At 36.4% G+C, this 27,636-nt stretch overlaps 1 protein-coding gene across 3 annotated transcripts in view; it reads left to right on the top strand.

Annotated features, from left to right (window-relative positions):
• LOC148948302 (beta-hexosaminidase subunit alpha-like) overlaps positions 1-27,636 on the top strand; it is a 376,037-nt gene that overhangs the window by 202,962 nt on the left and 145,439 nt on the right. For all 3 annotated transcript variants that reach the window (XM_089094281.1, XM_089094283.1, XM_089094282.1), the window contains exon 5: positions 22,962-23,077. In XM_089094281.1, coding sequence (XP_088950407.1) covers positions 22,962-23,077 — 116 coding nt within the window. The remainder of the gene's footprint in view (positions 1-22,961; positions 23,078-27,636) is intronic.

Here is a 27,636-nt window from a genome sequence, read left to right as displayed (position 1 = left end):
GTCATACAGTCCTATCATCTTGGAAGTTATTAATGTAGTTGTTAAGCAGAAAAATACTTTATCAAACTTTTATATCTTCGCTCAAGGTTGAATGGAGTTATGGCTAGGGGGATGAGTCCTAAAACCATCTGAATTCATTGTGAGGAGGAGTCATAAAACCCCCTGGAAGTCATTGAGGGGAGGAGTCGTTGAACTCGCGGTAACTAATAAATTCATTAAACTTCCCAAAAAAATCACACGGAATATCCTCGCTTTTTGAACGAACACCATGTAAAGAAAAAATCAAACGGCTTAAAACAACAGAGCCCCGTCAAACCCAGTGAATTCATTTTAAAATGTATAACAATTATTTATTTAACAGAAATCCTTACCTTCAATTGAACGGAAAAAATATAAGAATTAATTATCTAACAGAAATTCTTGCTTTTTTGAACGAACATCATGTAAAGAAAAAATCACACTGGCTTAAAACAACAGAGTCCTTCAATCCCCGTAAAGCCATTTTAAAAGGTATTACAATTATTTATTTAACAGAAATCCTCGCTGTTTGAACGAACACCATGTAAAGAAAAAATCACACGGCTTAAAACAACAGAGTCCCTCAAACCCCGTAAAACCATTTTAAAAGGTATAACAATTATTTATTTAACAGAAATCCTCGCTTTTTGAACGAACACCATGTAAAGAAAAAATCACACTGGCTTAAAACAAAAGAGCTCCTCAAACCCCGTAAAGACATTTTAAAAGGTATAACAATTATATATTTAACAGAAATCCTTGTCTTCAATTGAACAGAAAAAATGGAAGAATTATTTATCTAACAGAAATCCTTGCCTCCAATTTAACGGAAAAAATATAAGAATTTTTTATTTAACAGAAATCCTCGCTTTTTGAATGAATACCATGTAAAGAAAAAATCAAACGGCTTAGAACAACAGAGCTGGGGTTCTGGTAAGGGACCTCACAACACCGTTCAAATGGAACTTGTGTATCATAACGACCACAGAGTTTCACCCTCAAGTCCTTTTCTAAAATCATCTCTTAAAATGTCTCTAACTGTTTCACCGAAATAATTGCCTAAAATAATAATTTGTTATGAAAAGATATAATAAAGCATTAAAAACTATTATAATGGGGGACTCAGGTGGCATCGGGGCGCCGGGGGTCATTTGGGGGTCCAGAGAACCTTTGCTGTCGGGGGGCTTCCTTCGGGGTTGGGGTGGGGGGATCGGAGCCCTTCGGGGTTGTGGTAAGGGACCTCACAACCCTCTTAAAATGTCTAACTGTTTCACCGAAATAATTGCCTAAAATAATTATTTGTTCTGAAAAGATATAATATAGCCTTAAAAAGTATTATAATGGGGGACTCAGGAGGCATCGGGGGCGCCGAGGGTCCTTTGGGGGTCCAGAGAACCTTTGCTGTCCGGGGGCTTCCTTCGGGGTTGGGGGTGGGGGGAGATCGGAGCCCTTTGGGGTTGTGGTAAGGGACCTCACAACACCGTTCAAATGGAACTTGTGTATTATAACGACCACAGAGTTTCACCCTCAAGTCCTTTTCTAAAATCATCTCTTAAAATGTCTCTAACTGTTTCACCGAAATAATTGCCTAAAATAATAATTTGTTCTGAAAAGATATAATAAAGCCTTAAAAAGTATTATAATGGGGGACTCAGGAGGCATCGGGGCGCCAGGGGTCCTTTGGGGGATCCAGAGAACCTTTGCTGTCCGGGGGCTTCCTTCAGGGTTGGGGTGGGGGGATCGGAGCCCTTTGGGGTTGTGGTAAGGGACCTCACGGCTAAACCACGACAAAGCACTACTCTCGTGGAACTCAATTCCCATTTAACTCAACCCCCGTGCAACTGAATCCCCCTTGTAACTGAATCCCTGTATAACCGAAACCCCCGTGCAACTGTATCCCCTTTAACTCAACCCTCGTGCAACTCAACCCTCCATGCAACCCATCCCTCTCAAAACACTTTTCAGCCATTTCTTTTTAAATTGACAATACTTTTCAAACGTTACTTATTTATTATACAGACCACATCGGCGAGGTAAAGCTAGGTCAAGTCACAATGTCATTCTATCGTTAGTTTTCAATTAAGCTATTGAATACCTTCTACCAATGTCTCTTGTAAGCGTCAAATCTATTAAGTATCTGAGAATATTCTTCGTATTTTTGATGTAAGCATCCCATTCTTTAATTACCCGTGAGGCATTCTTAACCATCGCAATACCTTTACGCAAATATCTTTTCGCAAAAAAATTGCAAATCTCGTAAACTAAAGAAGTAATTACCCTTTTCAAAAACATTAGTCCTTCTATTAATGAACCCATGAAACGAAACCAGTCTGATAGCATCACACAATCTTGCTCCTAGTTCCAAAAATAGAATGCATGTAGCGTTCGTAGTAATAGGTTTAAAAACCTATTAGCCAGGTTTAAAAAAAAAACCTACTAATCAACTTACAGATGAATGACCGCGGATTTAACCTAAAAAAAACTTGTATATCAGGAACTAGAAATTCAGTTAATTGTGTCAGAAAAACTTGAACCAAAACAGATTATACCCAACCTGTTTGATACGGGGGCGTACACAAAGTATAAGGTTCTACCAGAAAAACCTGTTGGTACGGGGGCGTCCTCAAATTCAATAGATGGTAAAAAAACATGTATATACCTTGAACTAGAAATTGCGTAAATCTCTTTTTGAAAGGGTGTAATGCCCCTGTAGAATAGAAATACATACCAGAAAAACCGGAAGGAACATAAAGTCCCTAAATTCATTATTAGCATTCTACTATCATAGATCGAATTCGGTCAAGCTGCATCGATTAAAAAATTTAAAAGACTCAAAAACAAACTTTTCCATCTATCTAGATCCGAAACTCGAAGACGTGACACATTTTGCAATCCAACTTCGAGACTTAAAACTGCGGAGTGCCCCAAAAATTATTTTGCTCTTGTTGTGTTCTGACTTTGTGTGGCTGAGTAGTATAACAGGAAACCGATCGATAACTAAGTTCAAATCAAAGAAACATTAAATAGGGGTCTATAGCCATTTCCTCAAACAGTTTATTTAAACCTGGTGTTCTTTTTAGCGCGGCAACAGACCATTTATTTGGCGATCAAAAAGAGATATGTTGGCATGCCATTAAATAGAACCGTGCTTCTGTGGGGAATTTAGTACTAGTTTTAATAGATTTGAAGTCCCCAAGTATAATCATTTTCTGTAATATTCCAAAAACAACAGGTCTCCCAAATCTCAACTTTAAACAACAAAAAAAAAAAAAAAAAAAAAACTGCCGACACCAAACCCTCTATACCAGCTTATTATTGTTGATCATCCTTTGTTTGTTCCTGGTGCTGTATTTAGTGTGAGAAAAGACTGTGTATTACCGTTTTGATGATCAACAATACATATGTTAGTATTTCAGCTTTAGAACTACAGTACCAAAAATGACATTTTTTTGAGACGACTGCAAAGAGAGCTATAAATTGATGACATATGTGCAATAGTGGAGGAAAGGAACAGAAACAAATAAACTCAAAATTAATAGATTGTTGGATTATTTGATTGTTTCTTATGAAATCAATGGGAGTAAATTTGAAAATGAAGTTAAAAAAGTTGATTCTACTTGGTCAAGTATTTCATCTTATCTGAAACGGCTGTAAAAGTTGACCTACATGAACTAGTTATTTTAATTGTTTGTCGGTTGATTCACCATTTCCTATCAAGCTCGAAATGGCGCCTTAGAATATGAGTCTCGAACTGTCTAATGCCACACCTGTATGCCAGACTCCCCCTCTCCCCTCAGTTTGCGGTTTCCATTCCGTAGTTCCATTCTTTAGGTGATTTAATCAGTGTAGCCACCTAACATAACACCATTTTTATGACTGGCGTATTCAAGGCTATATACACAAGGTTTGTGCCGTTTTATTTACTTCCGAAAAAAAAAGAATAAACTAGAATCCGCAAGCGTTGAGTAGAAGTATTTAGTGAGATAGTGCTTAGGATTAAGCTTCTGATTTTGGAAAAGAGCGGATAATCATTTCTCCTTTCCAGCTTCATTTGTGGAATGCAATCTAATGTGTATCATTCAAGCTTATTTTGTTCTTCTAGGTGGCGATGGATTGAATTCTGATTGAATTGTGCCTGTATTGTCTGATCAAACAATTAGTATGAATTAAGAAGTCTCTTTTTCTTCTAGAACCGTCAATGAAGAGAACATGGTCTTCCCAATGTGCCAAATCGAACCCGATGAAAGCACTACCATCGAGAGACGAGCCGATGTCGTGAAAAACGCAAGCAAAAAAGAGGTAGCAACATTGCTGTGAAGACCTGTCAACACTGCGTGTCATCACAACTTCTGTGACAGGCATCGGATCGACAGAAAAAAGAACGGTCAAAGTAAACTTGAGCAGATCGAACCGGTTGCAGCCCCCCCCTCCCCCCAACCAGATCTTCGATTCCGCGCATTGATTTTTCGAAGAACTGCCTCTTCTGTGGTCAAGCAGTGAAATTATGCAAGATCACAAGTCGCGAATTCGCTGAAGCTTATGCAATACAAACTTATAGCTTCGACTAATCGATTAGTGAAATGTGTAAGAGCAGGAACGATCAATGGGCCATGACATTCCTTGGTCGGATGAATTCAAAGATTTCTGACCTTTATGCAGAGGATGCCGTTTATCATCAAATATGCTCAGTGAGCTTCGAGACAGGAAAAAAGAATCCACAAATATTCTGTGGTTAAGAAGAAGTGAGTGACGTCCAGCAACGAAATGGAAGGGATGAGCGTGCGATAGTGCAAGGAAAACCGCTCTCGAAGAAGCGCTTCGGTGCTACGTCAACAGCAAAGAGCCTCTACCTCTGACGATCATTTTAAGAAAGATGACTCGTATTCTCTCTGAAACTAACTGGGATAGTTTGCCCTAAAACTTTTGTCAAGCCAAGGATTTGCTAGTCGGTGAGTATAGCGAACAAGTGGTTGTGTCTGATTCAAACGGGAAAAAAACACTCGTAACATTTAGAGATACGGTTGACAGGATATTGCGAGAATTTCACCAAGAGGAAAATTAGATACTAAAAACGGAAAAAGGGGCCAGCTCATCAAAGTCATCGGAAAGATAAATAATAATAAGAAGTGAAATCAAATCCATTACGACAAGGAAGGATTGCTACGAATTTCTTGACGAATAGAGAAGAGTAGAGATCAGTAGAGAGAGTTTGAATCAGTAGAGAAGAGTTTGAACTTCGTGTCCCCATCTATTTGTCTGCTACTTTATCAGCGGCCGTCATTTACACCCCTCCCCCTGGAAAATACCCCCACAGAAAATACCCCACTGGAAAATACTCCCCAGAAAATATCCCCCCACAGAATATACCCCCCGTAAAATATTCCCCGCGGAAAATACCCCCCAGGAAAACAACCCCCGAAAAATATCCCTCCCCCCCACCAAAAATATCCCCGTGGAAAATACTCCCTTCGAAAATACCTCCCTGGAAACCCCCCCCCCTTCCACGGCTGGTTGGTCTCCAATCACTTTCGACTTAAAAAAGGACTTGAACTCTCAATTTCTAATCTAATGAGCACCCTCCGAAGTTTTTGCGACCATGATGTGGAAGTGTGCATGAAGAAGGGGCAGTCCCCCTCATAAGGAATACATTCTGCTCTATTTGGGGTTTAACGTTGCCCTTTCCTTTCATAATAACAGCGTAGACTAGAAATTTTCCCAGAAATTATAAGGGAATAGACATCGATTTTGCATTTTTTATGCGTTTTTCAACGTTTCTTTTGTATCCCCCCCCCCCTAATATAATCCTGGTTACCGCATTGGGGATTAAATATCAATTTCTACCCCCCCCCCCCCTCATCTCTTCCATAGAACTAATTCTGTATTTATCCGATGGCTCAATGAGAGCTAGGATGTTTTGGCATTAAAATGCACCCTTTGACGTATCTCCCTCTCTCCCAAACTACAAAACAATCAGAAAATTGTAGAAGCTTAAGCGCCTTTTTAAGTTTTGTAATTTGTCCATTGCTTACAGATAGTATCGTTATTAGGAGTTTTCTCAGGGGGAGTGGGATTGTTCGGGGGAATATTCAGTGGGGAATAAATTTTTGGGAATAATTTCCTTTCAATGAGGATGTATTTTTCGGGAGGAGGGGTTATTTTCCACGGTTTTTTTTCCGAGGGGAAGTAATTTCCGGGAGGTATTCTCCGGGGCTGACACGCCTCGTCTGATATCTTCTATCGGCTCTCCGATGTTAATATCTGGCCGCGATACAACATCTACACTTTACGGCGTAGGGAAACCAGCAATGGTTTCCTTGTCACTTAAAGAAGGGATTTTCAAGGATGCTTGCAAGATCTTCATGACACTAGGACTCGACTACCAGGATATCGCTGAAGCTGGGGAGAAAGCTTTGCTCCCCGGATACAAAGGGAAAAGAAATGACCCTGAAGGATGTCCGGGTGCGAGCATTTACAATGCGGATTGCAAGTGCATATCCTTTGGGTCAGGCAAAGTGGCTACCGCCTACGTTGGCTGCAACAAAGTACCACTTTTACAAGAGCTATTTTGCAAATAATGAAGTGGCAAGACACGTCCAATTCATTAAATCTCGAAGAGTGGGGTTGGCGCCTCTCTTCGTCACGGAATATGTATCTTACCATTATGACAGAGTAATTCAGAGACAGGGTACTTCACCGGAGACAGGGTGAAGACGGTGCGGTACACCAGCGCGTGCGAGTCACTCAGAAGCAGCTGCCGTCGGAACGGTTTGCCCTACAGCTTTGCCTGCGGGGAGTGTAAAGGGGCGTTATTTGCTAACATTGCAGAAAGACAGGATGAGGATGACAACGAAGACGAGCAGGAAAAAGAATTAACTTTAGGTGGTACTTTAAAATCAAAACGTTCTTGTGATTAATTTATCTGAGTTCCAAACGTTTTTTTCAACTGATTGATCTGAAGTTTTGATCTCGATTAAAGAAGTGGTTTTCAAGATGTTATATTTAGCATAACCACATACTGCAGGCCTCTTAGAGGTGGAAATAAGGTAAATAGTAAAAACAGACACTGCTGTTGAACTCATATTTGGCAATACTGTATTTTATTTGTTATAAAATGATTCTTTAGCCACAGGAATCTGACAAATAATGATCTGCGTACTCTACCCCCCCCCCCCCCAGTTCCTTGAAGATGAAAAATTGTACTGGGGTACGGCAAACTTGATCTCTTATGTCGAATACAGATTCGTCATGCTTGATTTGATAGAAAACTACCACTTAAACCCAAAAATACGTCTAAATAGAATTTCCAATTTCCCCCCTTCAAAGGAGGTTTTGGGTAGTTGTGCAAGGGGGTTTCGGGAGGATTTTTTTATGAGATTAAGCTGATTTTTTGAACATTTTGGTTTAAAAAAAAAATTGTTGCAATTTTCCAAGGTCAAACTGTATTTTTCCTGCACCATAAGAAATCTTTAATATAGACTGAACTGGGGTAAGTCCGAACCAGGGTTAACTCCGACACACCCGTCTTATCTGGCTCAGTGATTACAAATGCATGGGGTTCCGAATGTCATTTTCTTCGTTTGGCTTGGGTACTTGACAGCAGCGTTCAATATGTCCACTATTTTCAATTGCTTTGTCGTAAAGGAATTTCAAAATTTTGTAAAAGGCATTTTGTGTTGGCCACGAGGTAGGTAGCAATTTTTAATTGATACAGAGGAAGAATAGAGAGATGATAAAGCGATTCTAAATACCTGATAAGTTAATAAGATAGTTTAAGTAACTACTATAATTTATTATTATTTTGTTCTCAAATCAGTCAAGAGATACAAGGGGTGTCGGAATTACCCCAGAAAAACACGAATTTGGGGTAAATCCGGGATTTACCCCAAATTCGTGTTTTTCTGGGGTAATTCCGACACCCCTTGTATCTCTTGACTGATTTGAGAACAAAATAATAATAAATTATAGTAGTTACTTAAACTATCCCATTAACTTGTCAGGTATTTAGAATCGCTTTATCATCTCTCTATTCTTCCTCTGTATCAATTAAAAATTGCTACCTACCTCGTGGCCAACACAAAATGCCTTTTACAAAATTTTGAAATTCCTTTACGACAAAGCAATTGAAAATAGCGGAAATATTGAACGCTTCTGTCAAGTACCCAAGCCAAACGAAGAAAATGACATTCGGAACCCCATACATTTGTAATCACTGAGCCAGATAAGACGGGTGTGTCGGAGTTAACACTGGGTCGGACTTACCCCAGTTCAGTCTATATTAAAGATTTCTTATGGTGCAGGAAAAATACAGTTTGACCTTGGAAAATTGCAACAATTTTTTTTTTAAACCAAAATGTTCAAAAAATCAGCTTAATCTCATAAAAAAATCCTCCCGAAACCCCCTTGCACAACTACCCAAAACCTCCTTTGAAGGGGGGAAATTGGAAATTCTATTTAGACGTATTTTTGGGTTTAAGTGGTAGTTTTCTATCAAATCAAGCATGACGAATCTGTATTCGACATAAGAGATCAAGTTTGCCGTACCCCAGTACAATTTTTCATCTTCAAGGAACTGGGTGGGGGGGGGGTAGAGTACGCAGATCATTATTTATCAGATTCCTGTGGCTAAAGAATAATTTTATAACAAATAAAATACAGTATTGCCAAATATGAGTTCAACAGCAGTGTCTGTTTTTACTATTTACCTTATTTCCACCTCTAAGAGGCCTGCAGTATGTGGTTATGCTAAATATAACATCTTGAAAACCACTTCTTTAATTGAGATCAAAACTTTAGATCAATCAGTTGAAAAAAAAGTTTGGAACTCAGATAAATTAATCACAAGAACGTTTTGATTTTAAAGTACCACCTAAAGTTAATTCTTCTTCCTGCTCGTCTTCGTTGTCGTCCTCATCCTGCCTTTCTGCAATGTTAGCAAATAACGCCCCTTTACACTCCCCGCAGGCAAAGCTGTAGGGCAAACCGTTCCGACGGCAGCTGCTTCTGAGTGACTCGCACGCGCTGGTGTACTGCACCGTCTTCACCCTGTCTCCGGTGAAGTACCCTGTCTCTGAAGTACTCTGTCATAATGGTAAGATACATATTCCGTGACGAAGAGAGGCGCCAATCCCACTCTTCGAGATTTAATGAATTGGACGTGTCTTGCCACTTCATTATTTGTAAAATAGCTCTTGTAGAAGTGGTACTTTGTTGCAGCCAACGTAGGCGGTAGCCACTTTGCCTGAACCAAAGGATATGCACTTGCAATCCGCATTGTAAATACTCGCACCCGGACATCCTTCAGGGTCATTGCTTTTCCCTTTGTATACGGGGAGCAAAGCTTTCTCCCCAGCTTCAGCGATATCCTGGTGCTCGAATCCTAGTTTAATGAAGATCTTGCAAGCATCCTTGAAAATCCCTTCTTTAAGTGACAAGGAAACCATTGCTGGTTTCCCTACGCCGTAAAGTGTAGATGTTGTATCGCGGCCATATATCAACATCGGAGAGCCGATAGAAGATATCAGACGAGGCGTGTCAGCCCCTGAGAATACCTCCCGGAAATTATTTCCCCTCGGAAAAAAAAACCGTGGAAAATACCCCCTCCTCCCGAAAAATACATCCTCGTTGAAAGGAAATTATTACCAAAAATTTATTCCCCACTGAATATTCCCCCGAACAATCCCACTCCCCCTGAGAAAACTCCTAATAACGATACTATCTGTAAGCAATGGACAAATTACAAAACTTAAAAAGGCGCTTAAGCTTCTACAATTTTCTGATTGTTTTGTAGTTTGGGAGAGAGGGAGATACGTCAAAGGGCGCATTTTGATGCCAAAACATCCTAGCACTCATTGAGCCATCGGATAAATACATAATTAGTTCTAAGGGAGAGATGAGGGGGGGGGGTAGAAATTGATATTTAATCCCCAATGCGGTAACCAGGATTATATTAGGGGGGGGGGATACAAAAGAAACGTTTTAAAACGCATAAAAAATGCAAAATCGATGTCTATTCCCTTATAATTTCTGGGAAAATGTCTGGTCTACGCTGTTATTATGAAAGGAAAGGGTAACGTTAAACCCCAAATAGAGCAGAATGTATTCCTTATGAGGGGGACTGCCCCTTCTTCATGCACACTTCCACATCATGGTCGCAGAAACTTCGGAGGGTGCTCATTCAATTAGAAATTGAGAGTTCAAGTCCTTTTTTAAGTCGAAAGTGATGGGAGACCAACCAGCCGTGGAGGGGGGGGGTTTCCAGGGAGGTATTTTCGAAGGGAGTATTTTCCACGGGGATATTTTTGGTGGGGGGGAGGGATATTTTTCGGGGGTTGTTTTCCTGGGGGGTATTTTCCGCGGGGAATATTTTACGGGGGGTATATTCTGTGGGGGGATATTTTCTGGGGAGTATTTTCCAGTGGGGTATTTTCTGTGGGGGTATTTTCCAGGGGGAGGGGTGTAAATGACGGCCGCTGATAAAGTAGCAGACAAATAGATGGGGACACGAAGTTCAAACTCTTCTCTACTGATTCAAACTCTCTCTACTGATCTCTACTCTTCTCTATTCGTCAAGAAATTCGTAGCAATCCTTCCTTGTCGTAATGGATTTGATTTCACTTCTTATTATTATTTATCTTTCCGATGACTTTGATGAGCTGGCCCCTTTTTCCGTCTTTAGTATCTAATTTTCCTCTTGGTCAAATTCTCGCAATATCTTGTCAACCGTATCTCTAAATGTTACGAATGTTTCTTTCCCGTTTGAATCAGACACAACCACTCGTTCGCTATACTCACCGACTAGCAAATCCTTGGCTTGACAAAAGTTTTAGGGCAAACTATCCCAGTTAGTTTCAGAGAGAATACGAGTCATCTTTCTTAAAATGATCGTCAGAGGTAGAGGCTCTTTGCTGTTGGCGTAGCACCGAAGCGCTTCTTCGAGAGCGGTTTTCCTTGCACTATCGTACGCTCTTCCCTTCCATTTCTTTGCTGGACGTCACTCACTTCTTCTTAACCACAGAATATTTGTGGATTCTTTTTTCCTGTCACGAAGTTCACTGAGCATATTTGATGATAAACGGCATCCTCTGCATAAAGATCAGAAATCTTTGAATTCATCCGACCAAGGAATGTCATGGCCCATTGATCGTTCCTGCTCTTACACATTTCACTAATCGATTAGTCGAAGCTATAAGTTTGTATTGCATAAGCTTCAGCGAATTCGCGACTTGTGATCTTGCATAATTTCACTGCTTGACCACAGAAGAGGCAGTTCTTCGAAAAATCAATGCGTAGAATCGAAGATCTGGTTGGGGGGAGGGGGGGGCTGCAACCGGTTATTTCTGCTCAAGTTTACTTTTACCGTTCTTTTTTCTGTCGATCCGATGCCTGTCACAGAAGTTGTGATGACACGCAGTGTTGACTTTATTTCTTGTCTTCACAGCAATGTTGCTACCTCTTTTTTGCTTGCGTTTTTCACGACATCGGCTCGTCTCTCGATGGTAGTGCTTTCATCGGGTTCGATTTGGCACATTGGGAAGACCATGTTCTCTTCATTGACGGTTCTAGAAGAAAAAGAGACTTCTTAATTCATACTAATTGTTTGATCAGACAATACAGGCACAATTCAATCAGAATTCAATCCATCGCCACCTAGAAGAACAAAATAAGCTTGAATGATACACATTAGATTGCATTCCACAAATGAAGCTGGAAAGGAGAAATGATTATCCGCTCTTTTCGAAAATCAGAAGCTTAATCCTAAGCACTATCTCACTAAATACTTCTACTCAACGCTTGCGGATTCTAGTTTATTCTTTTTTTTTCGGAAGTAAATAAAACGGCACAAACCTTGTGTATATAGCCTTGAATACGCCAGTCATAAAAATGGTGTTATGTTAGGTGGCTACACTGATTAAATCACCTAAAGAATGGAACTGCGGAATGGAAACCGCAAACTGAGGGGAGAGGGGGAGTCTGGCATACAGGTTTGAAATTAAACTGTTCGAGACTCATATTCTAAGGCGCTATTCCTAGCTTGATAGGAAATGGTGAATCAACCGACAAATGATTAAAATAACTAGTTCATGTAGGTCAACTTTTACAGCCGTTTCAGATAAGATGAAATACTTGACCAAGTAGAATCAACTTTTTTAACTTCATTTTCAAATTTACTGCCATTGATATCATAAGAAACAATCAAATAATCCAACAATCTATTAATTTTGAGTTTATTTGTTTCTGTTCCTTTCCTCCACTATTGCACATATGTCATCAATTTATAGCTCTCTTTGCAGTCGTCTCAAAAAAATGTCATTTTTGGTACTGTAGTTCTAAAGCTGAAATACTAACATATGTATTGTTGATCATCAAAACGGTAATACACAGTCTTTTCTCACACTAAATACAGCACCAGGAACAAACAAAGGATGATCAACAATAATAAGCTGGTATAGAGGGTTTCGTGTCGGCAGTTTTTTTTTTTTTTTTTTTTTGAGCTTTAAAGTTGAGATTCGGGAGACCTGTTGTTTTTGGAATATTACAGAAAATGATTAGACTTGGGGACTTCAAATCTATTAAAACTAGTACTAAATTCCCCACAGAAGCACGGTTCTATTTAATGGCATGCCAACATATCTCTTTTTGATCGCCAAATAAATGGTCTGTTGCCGCGCTAAAAAGAACACCAGGTTTAAATAAACTGTTTGAGGAAATGGCTATAGACCCCTATTTAATGTTTCTTTGATTTGAACTTAGTTATCGATCGGTTTCCTGTTATACTACTCAGCCACACAAAGTCAGAACACAACAAGAGCAAAATAATTTTTGGGGCACTCGCAGTTTTAAGTCTCGAAGTTGGATTGCAAAATGTGTCACGTCTTCGAGCTTCGGATCTAGATAGATGGAAAAGTTTGTTTTTGAGTCTTTTAAATTTTTTAATCGATGCAGCTTGACCGAATTCGATCTATGATATCACATCTTGAGCCTCACCCGGGTGGGGAGGCTTGCCATTTTCGAAAGAAAACTGCAAGTTATGAACGACAGTCAAGGCCACTAAATTATAAGGCTTGATAGAAAATGGTGATCTATGTTGTGTTTTCTGTTCATAGAAACTGTGAAAAAGAAGATAGCTGGTTTTTCAGAATCAAAACAGAGACAAATATGGATGCAGCTCGGAAGCCTGAAAAATATACTGAATCTATTTTACATTTATGCACCTTCAACTATTATTTTTCCTGTTATATTTTCTGTTTACTCATTACATTTTTGCTTTCAGTTTTACAACGAGAAATCGAGTGTTTTTGATTTTTATGACCATACCCAATTAATGCAGAGACAGTTATGGATGGAACTCAGAGTCCTGAAAAACAAACTAAATCTGTTGGCTTATTTCGTCGTTCTAAGGGATAGCCAATTCGGTCACTTCCGTTCAAAATGTACTAAAAAATGTATAACATAGGCTATTCAAGCATATTAGCCTATTAAAAAAATTTTGATTGTTCTTTTTTACCGTATAATTGGTGGTTTAAAATACTAACCAGAAAGAATTTGTCTTTAGTATTTTCTTTAGTGTTTTAGTGTTCTCTTTAGTGTTTAGTGTTTTCTTTAGTGTTCTTTTAGTTAGTTTTGTGAAATTCGTCTGACTGGCCCTCAAACGGTCCAGTTAATATTCCAACTGTGACTAAAATGAAGTTGCAAACAGGTTCTAATAGTTTTCTCAAGTGTCGCTTCGTTTGTTTTCGTCAATTTCGTGGGCTACCGAAATGAAGCATAAAAGCACTTTTGAGCTACCCGAAAAATTTAATTTGAAAAAAGAACTTCGAACAGTTAAACAATCATTTTACAGGATTAAGCAGAAAATGCACTGCTACATATCTAAATATATACTACTACTACTACTACTAACAACTCACCGCAGCACCAAGCCGCCTGAGGCCAACTCAGCTACGCACGCTTCTCCTCCACCCCAATCTATTAAAAGCCTCCCTTTTTACACCCGTCCACGAAGTTCCCATTTCCTTTACATCTTTCTTTATGACGTCCTCCCACCCCAGATGAGGACGACTTGCTTTCTGTTTAGCCCTAGACGGTTAGCCGAAAAGAACAATCTTCGGCAATCTGTCATCCTTCATCCACACAACGTGCCCTAGCCACCTCAACCTTTCTTCCATTATAGCCCTAGAGAGCAGTATTGAACCACATTTTTCGTATAGCCTATTGTTTGACATACGGTCAGTCAGCCGGGTACCAAGAACAATCCTCAAGCAATTTCTCTGGAAAACATCTAGCAAATCTTCATCCGCTTTTCGGAGCGTCTATGCTTCAGAGCCATATTTGACCACTGTCATCACTGTAGCTTCTAATATTCTAATCTTGGTTTGCAGACTTATCTTCCTATTCTTCCAAACTTTTCTTAACTGTGAAAAAACGCCCTGAATCTTGGCTATTCTACTTTTAACATCTCCACTGCTCCCACCATCGTTACTAATAATACTACCAAGGTAAGTGAAGCTGCCCACCTGGTCAATCTTTTCATTACCCAGCGTCACCTTTTCATCTTCACTTATTCCTAGCCTTAGTGACTTAGTCTTCTTAACATTAATTTTCAAACCTATTCTAGCACCCTGTACTCGCGAAACCTCTAAAACTTCATTCATTTTGCTCACACTTTCATCTAGGATGCTTAAATCATCAGCATAAGTCCAGGAGACTTTTTCCTCCCCATTTGATTCCGTGGGCTTCTATATATGTATATATATATATATATATATATATATATATATATATATATATATATATATATATATATATATATATATATATATATATATATATATATATATATATATATATAAATATATATAGCAAAATATATTAAGACTATTTCCGTGATTTTTTTTTTTTTGCTTTAATGACTTTGATTTTTTCCTTAGACATCCTGAGTGCAGCAACAGCTACGACCTAGTAAAAACGAGTCATGGCCCATAGTAACCAAAAGCTTATAATTTTTTTTTTTAAACTTATGTGAGAAAAAATTGTCATTTGAAGCTGTTTCAGGGACGGTAACTATGATTTCGAAAGATAGCAGAAAACCTTCAAAAATGCTAACGGATCGAAATGAAAACCAAACCATTGGAATCATCGTAGTCGAAAATACCATACAGGAAAGTTACAGCCCCCCACTATGAACAGCAAGGAAAATCACTTTTTTACATAGGCTGCACTGATCTGTCTATCCTCTTTTTTTCTTGGTATTTCATCTGATAGTCAGGATCTAGCTTCGGCTATTTCTATTGAGCTCTTGTCCTTTTAAATTATATTATAGATTCGTTTAGCCTTTGTCTTTTTGAAATATAAGATTTGTCTACACAGAAACGTTCTCTTCTAAGTGAAATAGGTCACTGAATTTCGTGTTGTATTTTTACAAGAGCAATCAGGAGAAGAAACATTATTAAGGTCCTTTAGCCATTGAAAGTCTTTCGAAAGCTGTACTTCACTCACCACAAAGCTTCTTAAATTGGTACATAAACCTGAAGTGAGTGGAATAGAAATTTAGAAACGTGGCATTTCATCCCCTCTTTCAACGTTAATCGAAATAAGTTGACGGCGCCTTATTAAATCTATACGAAGAGAAAATGCCAAAAACTCGTAAACAACATGTCTTTTGGAGATTGACCAAAATGCTTGGTCTTTCTATAAACATGAATGACTTCTTTTTGTATTGGGTCTGTGGATTTGAGAGTCTCATCGAAACAAAAATCTCTTTATTGGTCGTTTTACTTTTTCCTGTCCTTGCATTTTTTAGAGGAAGCGGAAAGGAAAGAAGATTATTTCATAGAAAGTTTCCTTTTGAATAAGCTGGGTCACGAAAGCCTTAAATCCGTTTGTAATTGTGGATAAACTCTGGAAAAAGTTCAATAAACTTTCAGTAAACATAGCCAAAAGCAGCGTGTTTGTAAGATAAATTTGCGTTTACCATAAAAAATAAATATTTAAGATTTTGGCTTTCATTTGGCCGTCGCGGCAACATATTGGGCTCTGGTAACTCAAAAGAGGTAGACTATGTTAAATAATATGAATCTTATAGATGGGCGGAGAAACTGTATTGCATGTTTGGATTTTTTCAATATCATCAAACAGCAGTTACCTGTATAAGACATAATTATAAACGATATATATATATATATATATATATATATATATATATATATATATATATATATATATATATATATATATATATATATATATATATATATATATATATATATATATATATATATATATATATATATATAACAAAATAAATCCACACTATTATGCTAGACACTCTAATTTTTAATGATTTTATTATTGTTGAGTTCATCGTCCAGAAAGTTCTCTCGCAAAAAGCAAAAAGCTTGAAACTTCACTTACTTATAAAGTAAGTTAAAAAACTTTCAAACTCCATTGACTGAATCTTCTAATAAGTGTAAAATATGAGGAACGTCTCTTCGTTTTCCATGCAGTATTTCAATGCCTTCATGACGATATGCTTCTGAAACAGTTCTAAGACATTGTATATTTTGGAAAGAAGAAATCTAGTACCCCTTTAAAACCGCGTGAAATTGAAAGGAGCAGTTTACTACTGAGTTTATTATACTCTGAAGCAAGCAAAAATACGTGAACTTTCTGCCCTTCATCATGTTTCAGAAAGTTTTAAAATCATATTTTTGTTCTTTATAGCATCTTTGTGTCTCTTACTTCTGCACTGTTTGGTCTTAGGCAATTGATTGGGGGATCATTTAAATCCAAAATTTTCTTCAAAGTACTGTCCAAAAGTTGAAATAGATTTTTTTTTTTGCAACATTATTTTTCCTTGCCAAATGCTCTCTTATTCAGAAAGATTTGTTATTTAATAAAAAAACCTTTTATTCGGAAATAAGTCAATGATAGAAAAAGAAGTTTGATTTTAATAGGTCTTAAGTCGACCTTGTTTTTTCTCCTCTGCATTAGTGATTCTTGTTTTTTTTTTCCTTCTTTTTGTGTTACAAAAGAAGAAAGAAAGAAAACGTGACCTCTATTTTTCCCTTATAAACACGGGTTGAAATGAAAGATTGAATCCAGAGACAATGAGAAACTGAATAGAATAGAATCTTTGGGGTTATTACACGGGTGCAGCAGAAAAAGAAAATACAGGTGCCACTGATAGCGTGGTGTAAGGCAGTAAAAATAGAAATTTTTTTACGAAAATAAGTCATTGAAACCACAGTTTGAAAACAAAGAAAACAAGAATCTGAGTCGAAGAGAATCTTTGGCATTGTTTCATGGGTGCCATAGAAAAAGAATTGCTAATGCTAGTGATTGTGTGATGCTATCAAGTAGAAATATACCTCAGTAGTAGTAGTAGTAGTAGTAGTCGTAATAGTAGTAGAAGTAGTAGCAGCAGCAGTGGTAGCATGCACATAGTGACTGCTGGTTAGTTCAACATCCCCCTCAACATGCCCTGAAATTTTTGACTTAATACTATAAACCGTTCCTGTGATATTGCTGATACGTTCTTTTTGACAACCTACATGCCCTTAGTGTGTTTTAATTTAGTTCATCATCTTCTTAAACATTTCCTGAAAGTTTCCCCTTAATATCCTTAGCCTCAGTAGTAGTAGTTGTCGTAGTAGTAGGCTAGTAGCAGTATCAGTAGTGGTAGCTTGCACATAGTACCTTATTGCCCAAAAATTCAAAAACTCACATTCATCACGTTTAATTTTAGTTTCATAAAATCCGGGAGTAAAGACAAAGAGCCAAAAAATAGAGCAAGGAATTACTAAAAGTAAAATAAACATTAGTGAAAAACCATAGGCCTTTGTTCTCTTTTAGTAAAACCGGGTTTTCATCTTTTCTTGAACTTAAACCTTAACTAAAGAAAGAGATAAAAGACATATATACACATAATTTAATACTTTATTTGTTGTTTTATAATTTGACGCGGTGTTTTATTTTTCGTTTTTGATGATTATGTCAAATTAGATCAATTTCATTGAATTTGAATTATATCGAAATGTTGGGACAGAGAGATACATTTACTAGTCCAACCTATAATTTTGAGAAAACTAGCAAAATACTTTCAGTATAGTGGAAGGGCAATGGTGCTTGTAGTTCAATCATAAAAGAGGTTAATAATCTTCATCCCAACTATGTTGCATGTTTCTTTTCATGGTGCATGCACTCTGCAACCATGGCATAGTGCATGTTTCCAAGCAGTCCTTTTTTTGCATAGATTGTTTACAGAGAAAAAGATTGGGACTGCCAAATTTCTTTGTTCATTAATCCGTGCTAGAATTATCTCACCGTTATTTCTTGATGGTATCTGTTTTTTCGGGCATATCATTAATCATTGCTTCTTGGTTCACGGACAAATTTCCTCTTAAACCCCACCTCTCCAGTTGCTTTAATCAGAATATCTGTTAATATGTGGGTGAATTATCTTAGCATCGTTATTTCTAATCAACGTTATCTGTTTTCTTCAGCCGTATATGTGTTCATTAATCAGTGCTCCTTGGCTTAGTAAGCAGATTTGTCTTTTAATCCCCACCTCTCGAACTTGTTGAAACCTCAGAATCTGTTAATCCATGCTAGGAGTATCTTACCATCATTGTTTCTCAATGAATTTTATCGATTTCTCCTTGAAGAGTCGTTATGTACTCCATTTTGATATTGGATGAAACAATTTTTTTTATTATTTTTCCTGTCAATTTTCAACGAAACATCTCTTCAGGGTGGGGGGCACCCTGTTAGTCTTGACTAAGACCTTAGAATGTTACATGCACCAACTACCGATATTCTGAGCGATCTCCATGCATTTTGTCTTTGGGGTTGCAATACAATTTATATTGCCTTTGCAACCTTTACTTTTATTAAATAAAAAAAAACTTGTTTCTGAAAACGAGAGCAAAGTATGACGTCAAAACTTGACGTATGACGTTAAAATTATCCTTTATATAAGGTAGGTATTGTATGAGGGAGGGCAGCCATATTAAATGAACATTTAAGGTAATTAGTTTCAAATTTATAAGAGGTAGTCTTGAGAAAATCTCACCATTAGGAGACGCCTCTAACCCTCCCATTTCGTTGCAGGTAGACATTTAAATGAAATTGTTGTTTACACTCAACAATATTCTGCAATAACCGTGCAGTGCTGTATATCAAACAGTTTGTGGTAATCAAACTGCAAGTAGGGAGTGGATTGACCCAAAATTAATTGAAACTCAAAAAAAGAAATTTGGATGACAATTAATACGTGAAAAGAATTAGCTTTTTATGCTAGTTCGAAATTCAGGCCTATAAAGTCTATTAAAGTCTAATTCTGCTCATTAAAAGCTACGAACTTGAGAAAATTTTCTGACATTTGGAAAAGGGGGGAAGTACCCAAAAAATCACGCGACCTGAACGAAAATTCCACTATCGGGTTCTTCATATCAGAGAAACATACTATAGAGGCTTCAAGCTCTTATTTATTTTGGAGAGTGGGTGATCAAACAGTTCGTGGTAACGAACTGTAAGTAAGGAGCGACCCGGCTCAATGGTAACCGAAACTCTAGAAAACGGTATTTTGATACAAATAGATACATCAAAAGAATCAGACTTTAATGCTGATTTCAAATATATAAGTTTCATCAAGTTTAGTCCGACCCATCAAAAGTTAGGCGCCTGAGAAAATTTGGCTGATTTTCGAAAAAAGGGGGAAAGACCCCCTAAAAATTATAGAACCTTAATGAAAATCACACCATCATATTCCGCGTATCAGAGAAGCCTACTGTAGAGATTTCAAGCTCCCATCTACAAAAATCTGGAATTTTGGATTTCTTGCAAGAAGAAAGATCACGGGTGCGTGTTTATTTGTTTTTTTTTCCCCAGGGGTGATCGTATCGACCCAGTTGTCCTAGAATATCGTGGGAGGGCTCGATGGAATGGAAATTAAAAGTTCTAGTGCCCTTTTTAAGTGATAAAAAAAATGGAGGGCAACTAGGCCCCCTCTCACGCTAATTTTTTTCCCAAAGTCACCTGATCAAAATTTTGAGATAGCCATTTTGTTCAGCATGTCCGAAAATATTATAAGTATGTCTTTTAGGATGACTTAATCCCCCGAAGTTCCCGGGGGAGGGCTGAAAGTTATGAACTTTACCCAATGTTAACATATAGTATTGGTTATTGGGAAGTATACAGAAGTTTTCAGGAGGGTTTTTTTCTGGTAGTGGGGGGTGGGTGGGTCGGGGGTTATGTTGGAGGATCTTTTCATGAAGGAAGTTTTCATGGGGGAAGGGAAATTGCCATGAAGGGAACGCCGGACTTCCCAGCATTATTTAAAAAAAGATCAGAAAATTAATATAAAAAAAAGTATTTCAACTGCAACAGCAGCAACATTGAAACTTTAAACGAACAGAAAATATTACATATATGATTAGGTTCACCCCGTAGTCAATGCCTCGCTCTTTAAGCCAAAGATTTTTTGGTACTTTCATAAGAGCTATTTATTCTAATTAACGGCCTTTGTGATTAAGCGGTCATTTTTAAAGAATTGGAACAAAATTTGAACTTTCGCTTAAAGAGCAAGGTATTGACTAGGGGGCGAACCCCATAATTAACATATTAAAAATATATGAATATAGAAGTTCGTTACGTAAGTTAATTCGTAAGTTACATATATTTATTACTAATAAAAACGTTCGTAAATAAAATTAAACAAGTTTCGAGAAAGCCATTTAACTAAATAAGAGTAAATTAATATACAAATTTTGTTTTAATTATTCATGTACGGTGAGCCAAGATCAAAACCTGTATTTATTCACAAACGTTCAAAAATTAAATAAAAAAACAAGTTTTTTAAACTGAAAGTAAGGAGCGACATTAAAACTTAAAACGAACAGAAATTATTCCGTATATGAAAGGGACTGTCCCCTCCTCAACGCCTCGCACTTTACGCTAAAGTTTGACTCTGTCTCACAACTTATTTTTTTAAACAATAAAAAACTTTAGCGTAAAGAGAGAGGCGTTGAGGAGGGGACAGTCCCTTTCATATACGGAATAATTTCTGTTCGTTTTAAGTTTTAATGTCGCTCCTTACTTTCAGTTTAAAAAACTTTTTTTTTTATTTAATCTTAAAATAGAACGGTAGGTTGTCTAGATCAATCGTCAGTATTAATACTTTACACTAGCCGATATTTTTAGGGGAGGAGGGATTAAAAATTAGTCAAATATATGAAAAATATATGTAATGTCAAAAATTGTGAGATTCTAGGGGAATAGAGTAGGTTAAAGTAGGCATAATCTTATCTGTCAACTCCCCTTTGTCCTTTTGTTGTACATGAATTTTGGCCAAGGTGTATATATATATATATATATATATATATATATATATATATATATATATATATATATATATATATATATATATATATATATATATATATATATATATATATATATATATATATATATATATATATATATATATATATATATATATATATATATATATATATATATATATATATATATATATATATATATATATATATATATTTACAAGCTTGGAACTCGATGACATTTTTTGCATCCTTGATTGCATTTTGTTCAATTTTGACCCAAAAGGAATGGCTTATGCTTATACCATGTTATCCTTTACTCAAGCATTTAGGTAGTGCGCCACAACTGCTGCTAGTTTTTGTGGCAGAGAGCCCAAGTTGTGCTGTGTTTATAACACGGAGGCCAAAATAATTACTAATGTACATTCACTCAAGTTACATTTACGTTTTTATATATGTTTAATTTTATATTCATTTATTTTGTCATTCGATTTTAATGCCAATTTTCAAATATCATTTCTAAATTTTGTAACCCGTATAACTATATATAAAAAACCAGCTTTGTATTGAGCTAGAATGATCGTTATTGCAGTAGAACTGCGGCTGTTGTTTTGCATTGCTCTTTTATTTACTTTTTATGTATCTTTTGGGTTTTTCTTCGAATGAAAGTATCTTGTCCTTGTTTAGGAACTTTTCTTGAAGTTCAAAAGAGGTCAGTCTCTGGGGAAAGATTGCAAAGTATATTAAAGGAAAGAATAAATAAGGTCATATTTTCATAACTAAACAGTGTATTTAGTTATCGTCGGGTGAAAATATAAAATGTAGGCTATGGTATCGGAATTTGCTTGTGCAAAATTGTATACTAGTTATAATCTAGAACTATTGAAAATCATTTACACAGCCTCTAAGTCTCAGTGGTCATAAAGCTGCACGTTGGCGAATTCGTCCTTATTATGCTGCACCAATATGCTGCATACTGCACGTTGGCACGTTGGTGCATGCAGTTCGTACAATATGAAATATTCCTATAGTCAATTTATTCTTAAAGAATGTTTTCCAAAAAACAATTTTTTTCTAAGAAAATTTAAGGGTGATACTAAACCCTATAACGAGCAGACATAAAGTCATATACAAAGTCAAACCTTGGTTTCATTTAAAATGAACAGAAACTGCTAGAGAAAGAGCCTTTTACAGAAAGAGCTTCCTAAAATTCCTCCTGAGTTAGTGGTTCGTAAAAATCGCAGGCAATTTATTGGAAGAAAATAACACGCACCCATGAATTAACCAAAAAAATTGCCACCATTGATCAGAAAACTTTCTATTGATGTTATCAGATATCATTCAGGGCCCAACACCGATCTGGGTAGGGTAGGTACCGTTCTCCTGATTCTCTACCATTGGCTGCGAGTGTAATGTGTGGTTGGGGGCAAATCATCTGACAGTTCCCGTTTGTTTTCCCATTGTCCTCACGAGCAAAGGATTCCAAGTCTAGCATGCTAGCCACTCGGCTAGGCCGGACATACGCAGTGAAGGGGATGGGATTAACGTATGTGAACATTTTTTAATCAAAGCATTGTTTTCTTTTAAGTAAATGTGATTTTCTTGTAGTGTGCTTGGAGCTTTTAATCGTTATTCACACGTATATACAAAGAGTGATGTCAGGGAAATAATAGAATATGCCAGGCTGCGAGGAATCAGAGTTATACCTGAATTTGATACCCCTGGTAAGAACTAATTTTGCTTTACCTCTTGGAGTATATTGATTTTTTTTTTTTTTTGCTTTCCTTAATTAAAAAGTATTTAACTTGAGAAAGAGAAACTTTAGAGTCAATGCTTTCATTGACATTAAAAAATAGGTAATGTCAATGCAAATGCCGAAATGTTTAATGTTCGAGATTTAACATTGTCTCACTTAACGATAGGAAACACAATTTACGAAATATCTGTTGTCTTTTAACGTTACGCTTGTGCTGCAAAAGTGTACAATTTAACGGATAAGAGCTTATTGTGAGATTTGATTATTTTGAAAATAATTTCAAAATAATAATTATATTGAATAAAATTGGAATTATTTTGTTCCAAGTATTCTCTACTAATATTCTTTGTTTATAGCTTATCAGATTCAGCATATGTATGGGGAACTATCGTTATCAGCATCCATCTTGTTTAATTTTTAAAATGTACTTTCTATCTCTGATTGTTTAGTAATTAAAATTAAGCTTGAAAGTTGAAAATAGTTCGAGCCACCGAACTGCAAACAGGATATCTCATAACGAATTATATATTCATAATTTATTATAACGGCATACTATACAGCGCTCTGTGACGCAAATTGAGATGGCGGCATTTGACTCCCCTAGGTTTTTTTAACCCCTCCATCCCTCCTCTAGATTTTGAAAAATACACTTTTTTCTGTTTGTTTGTTTTTTAAATACCCCTTTTTGGTAATTTATTGAAAAAGAATAGAAAAAATCAACAAAATTGTCCCCTCTAGATTTCTAAAACACAATTTTCGTGAATAAAAGCAATTTTTGAACAAAATTTGCACTTTACTGAATTTTTTTTTTTAAATTTTTTCACTTTTTTTTACTTGAATAAATAAAAATTTATCAAAACTTTGAGGAATAAATATCAGCATATCAGCATATATTAAATTGACAATGCACATTCATTTATATTTTTTTCAGTAAAGTGCAAAATTGTATTCTGGTTTTGAGAAGGAATGGTGGTTGACAACCCTACTCTTGTTAACTTCTGCTTGTTTTGAGTTGGACTCGGTTATTTATTGTAATTTCTGTTCGTTTTGGGTTTCATTTATTTATTGATGGTGATTTGTGGTAGTTTTACACATGGAAAACTCTTCGACTTCACTTAAGTTTTTTTTTGGTGTAATTGAGCTCTTTACTTTTCTTTGAAAAACTTGTTTTATGGAAAAAGTCTTTAAATTAATTCAGAAATAAGGCAGCAAAGTTTCAAGTATCCAAAGATAGGTGTAACTTTTTCATCAAGTCTTAACTAAAATAAAAACAAATTACGTGTTTTATTACGCATTCTACGCATTCTTGCTATAGTCTATATTTTCATTTCCTATGCTTACTTCCTTTTATCTTTAACTTCAATTCTTCTAATTCAGTAAACTTTAAACATCTTGCCTTAACTTTAATTACTTACTCCTATTTATCTTATTAGTTCTGTGCAGACTGCATATTCATTGGATAAGTTTGATGATATAAGTTTGTTGAGGGTAAGTACGATCCAGTCGTATGTACGACTAAAGCCTGAGACAAACAAATTGCAGGTGGCAATTGCACAACACTCCAGAGAAAACAAAATGGATATGAAGGTCCTACAAGTTGAGATCTGAGAGTCTTAGGGTTTTACATTTCCGTTTTACTTCTTAAGTTAGAAATTCGAGTTGCATTTAATTTGATATTTGGGCTAAAATACATAACACAGTATATTAATTGGACTTAACTCCAAAAAAAAAGGATTATTGAAACATCAAAGCTTTTGCTAACTTTATGCACTTCATAGCTTTTTAAAGCAAAATGAGTAATACGAACCAGAAAATAAAGGTCTTGGGGATGGTCTCTTCTAAATTAAAAAATAGAAAAATAAAATAAAAAAATAGTAAATAAAATAAAAGAAATAAAAATAAAAATAGAAAATTCTAAAATGAAAAAATATTCTTCTAAAATAAAAATAAAAAAATAATTTTAAATTAATATATATTATAATTTTTTTTTTAATTAATGAAAAAAAATATATATATATAAAAAACTAATATATATTATAAAAAATATATAATTAAATTTTTTTTAAACAATAAGAATTCTTCTAAAATAAAAAAATATTAGTACTAATCGATTACCTGATCAACTGGATTGGCAAGGTCGCAGTTGGGTTGGTATAAGCACTTCACCATTTTACGACTGTTTGTGGTGGCCGTGGTAGGCCTGTCATCACAGGAAAGAGAAGATTATCGCAGTTTTTCAGTCCCACTCTTTATCATGAACATTTCTTGTATAATTTTCTATCCAGCAATGAGCTTAATAAAAAAAACTTTAGAAATTAAGTTTTCTCGTTAAAGAAGTTGGTGGCGTAGATCTTGGCAATGAAAGAATTGCAAGATTCATATTTTTTGGAAAATGCCTTTGCCAAGACGACTTTACATCCTATTTATTTCAAAAAGCAGTCAGGACTTCCATAAGTCTAGGTTTATTTAATTTTTAGGATAAAATCTGTTGTTTTCAACTTCTGTTTGTTGTTGCAGGAAAAAAAAATCCATTCCTGCTTTGTGACTCCAGGATATCTTAGTGACCTATTTTCGTGTCCATGAAAAATAAAATTGTTTTGGTATATTTGGATGTGTACTTCTAAAAATATGGGAAATTTTAAAGCAGGGTTTTTCTTTTGACCATGGATATCGATAAAGTGAAGCTTTTCAATTAGGGGTAAAGAGTTTGGCAGTATTGGGATTGCTAGGATTTTCTTGTAGATTACGTTATGTAAGGCTGTTTTAATTAATACGACTGCACTGCTTCTTTGCCAATCATGGTAAATAAATCAAATAATTCAATTGGGAGAGTTCATTTCGTTGTCAAAGAACTGGGATTCAGAAAGCCCATTTCTATTCAATGGAATGCTGCAATAAGAGCTCTAAGTTATCGAATCCGTGTCAATGTCCGAATGAGCAGCTCTTGTATTTGCTTTAAGTTGATTCTTTAAGATCTTGTATCATAGGCAGCGCGCTAGCGCTGCCTAAGTAAAGAACGATGTGGGCACAATGTGTTTTTTCTCCCCCCGGGCACTTCGTATCGAAGGAGTTGTCGTAGAAACTTCGAAAAGGGCTCATTCGATTGGAAATTCGAGTGGCTAGTGCTCTTTTTAATAGTCGAAAGTGATTGGAGGGCAACTAGACCCCACCCCACGCCCATCATTCCCCCAAACACATCCAATCAAAATTTTGAGATAGCAATTTTGTTCAGCGTAGTTGTTTTCCAGATAGAAAATATATTTTTGAGGAGGACACTCGCTCAGAACCCTCAGGGCAGGGATTTTAAGTTATGGCCTGGGGGCATATAAAGTTTTTATAGAAGGCGTTGTCGTAGAAACTTCAAAACAGGCTCATTCGATTGGAAATCAAAGGACTAGTACCCTTTTTAATAGTCAAAAGTTATTGGAGGGCAACTAGCCCCCCCCCCACCTCCAACATGATGTAGATAATTTCGGAGACCATACTGCCTTTCCATAACGATAAATAAAAGTTCAAAAAGGGATAAAATCCTTTTAATAGACAGTGATGATGATAACAGTGATAGAAATTCACAAAAATACCAGATATTTCGGTCACATATACAGTGACCGTCATCAGTAGTAAAACTGTTTTAGTAAAACAGTAGTTTTACTACTGATGACGGTATCTGGTATTTTTGTGAATTTCTATCACTATTATCATCATCACTGTCTATTAAAAGGATTTTATCCCTATTTGAACTTTTATTTATCCCCACGCCCAACATTCCCCCTAACACATCCAGTCAAAATTTTGAGATAGCCATTTTGTTCAACGTAGTTTTTAAGCTCTGGAAATTAGGTCTTTGAGGATGACAACCTCCTCACAGCCCTCAGGACAAGGGTTGTAAGTTATGCCCTGGGGGCATATAAAGTTTTTATAGAACGCGTTGTCGTAGAAAGTTCGAAAAGGGCTCATTTGATTAGAAATTGAAATGTCTTGTGCCCTTTTTAATAGTCGAAAGTAATTGGAAGGCAACTAACACCCCTTCCACGCCCACCATTTCCCCAAACACATTTAGTTCCGCGCAGTTAAAGTTCAGGAAATTATACCTTTGAGCAGGACACTCCCCCCACAGTCTTCAAAGCAAGGGTTATAAGTTATGCCCTGGGAGCATATAAGTTTTTATTGAAATCTTTGTCATAGAAACTTGAAAAAGGGCTCATTCGATTGGAAATTCAAAGGTCTAGTGCCCTTTTTAATTGTCGAAAGTGATTTGAGGGCAACTAGCCCCCCTTTTTCGCCCACCTTTTCCCCAAACACAGCCAATCAGAATTTTTAGATAGCCATTTTATTCAGTGTTTTGGATTTCCAGATAGAAATTATGTTTTTGAGGAGGACACTGCCCCACTGCCCTCAGGGCAAGGTTTGTAAGTTATGCCCTGGAAGCATATAAGGCTTTTACTGAATGCGTCGTCGTAGAAACTTCAAAAATGGCTCATTCGATTGGAAATTGAAATGCCTAGTGCCCCTTTTAATAGTCGAAAG

This window comes from Artemia sp. Qi Xiang Cuo, chromosome 9 (assembly GCF_049724085.1).
Source record: "Artemia sp. Qi Xiang Cuo chromosome 9, ASM4972408v1, whole genome shotgun sequence".
NCBI lineage: Eukaryota > Metazoa > Arthropoda > Branchiopoda > Anostraca > Artemiidae > Artemia > Artemia sp. Qi Xiang Cuo.
This window is presented reverse-complemented; position numbering and strand designations above follow the sequence as displayed.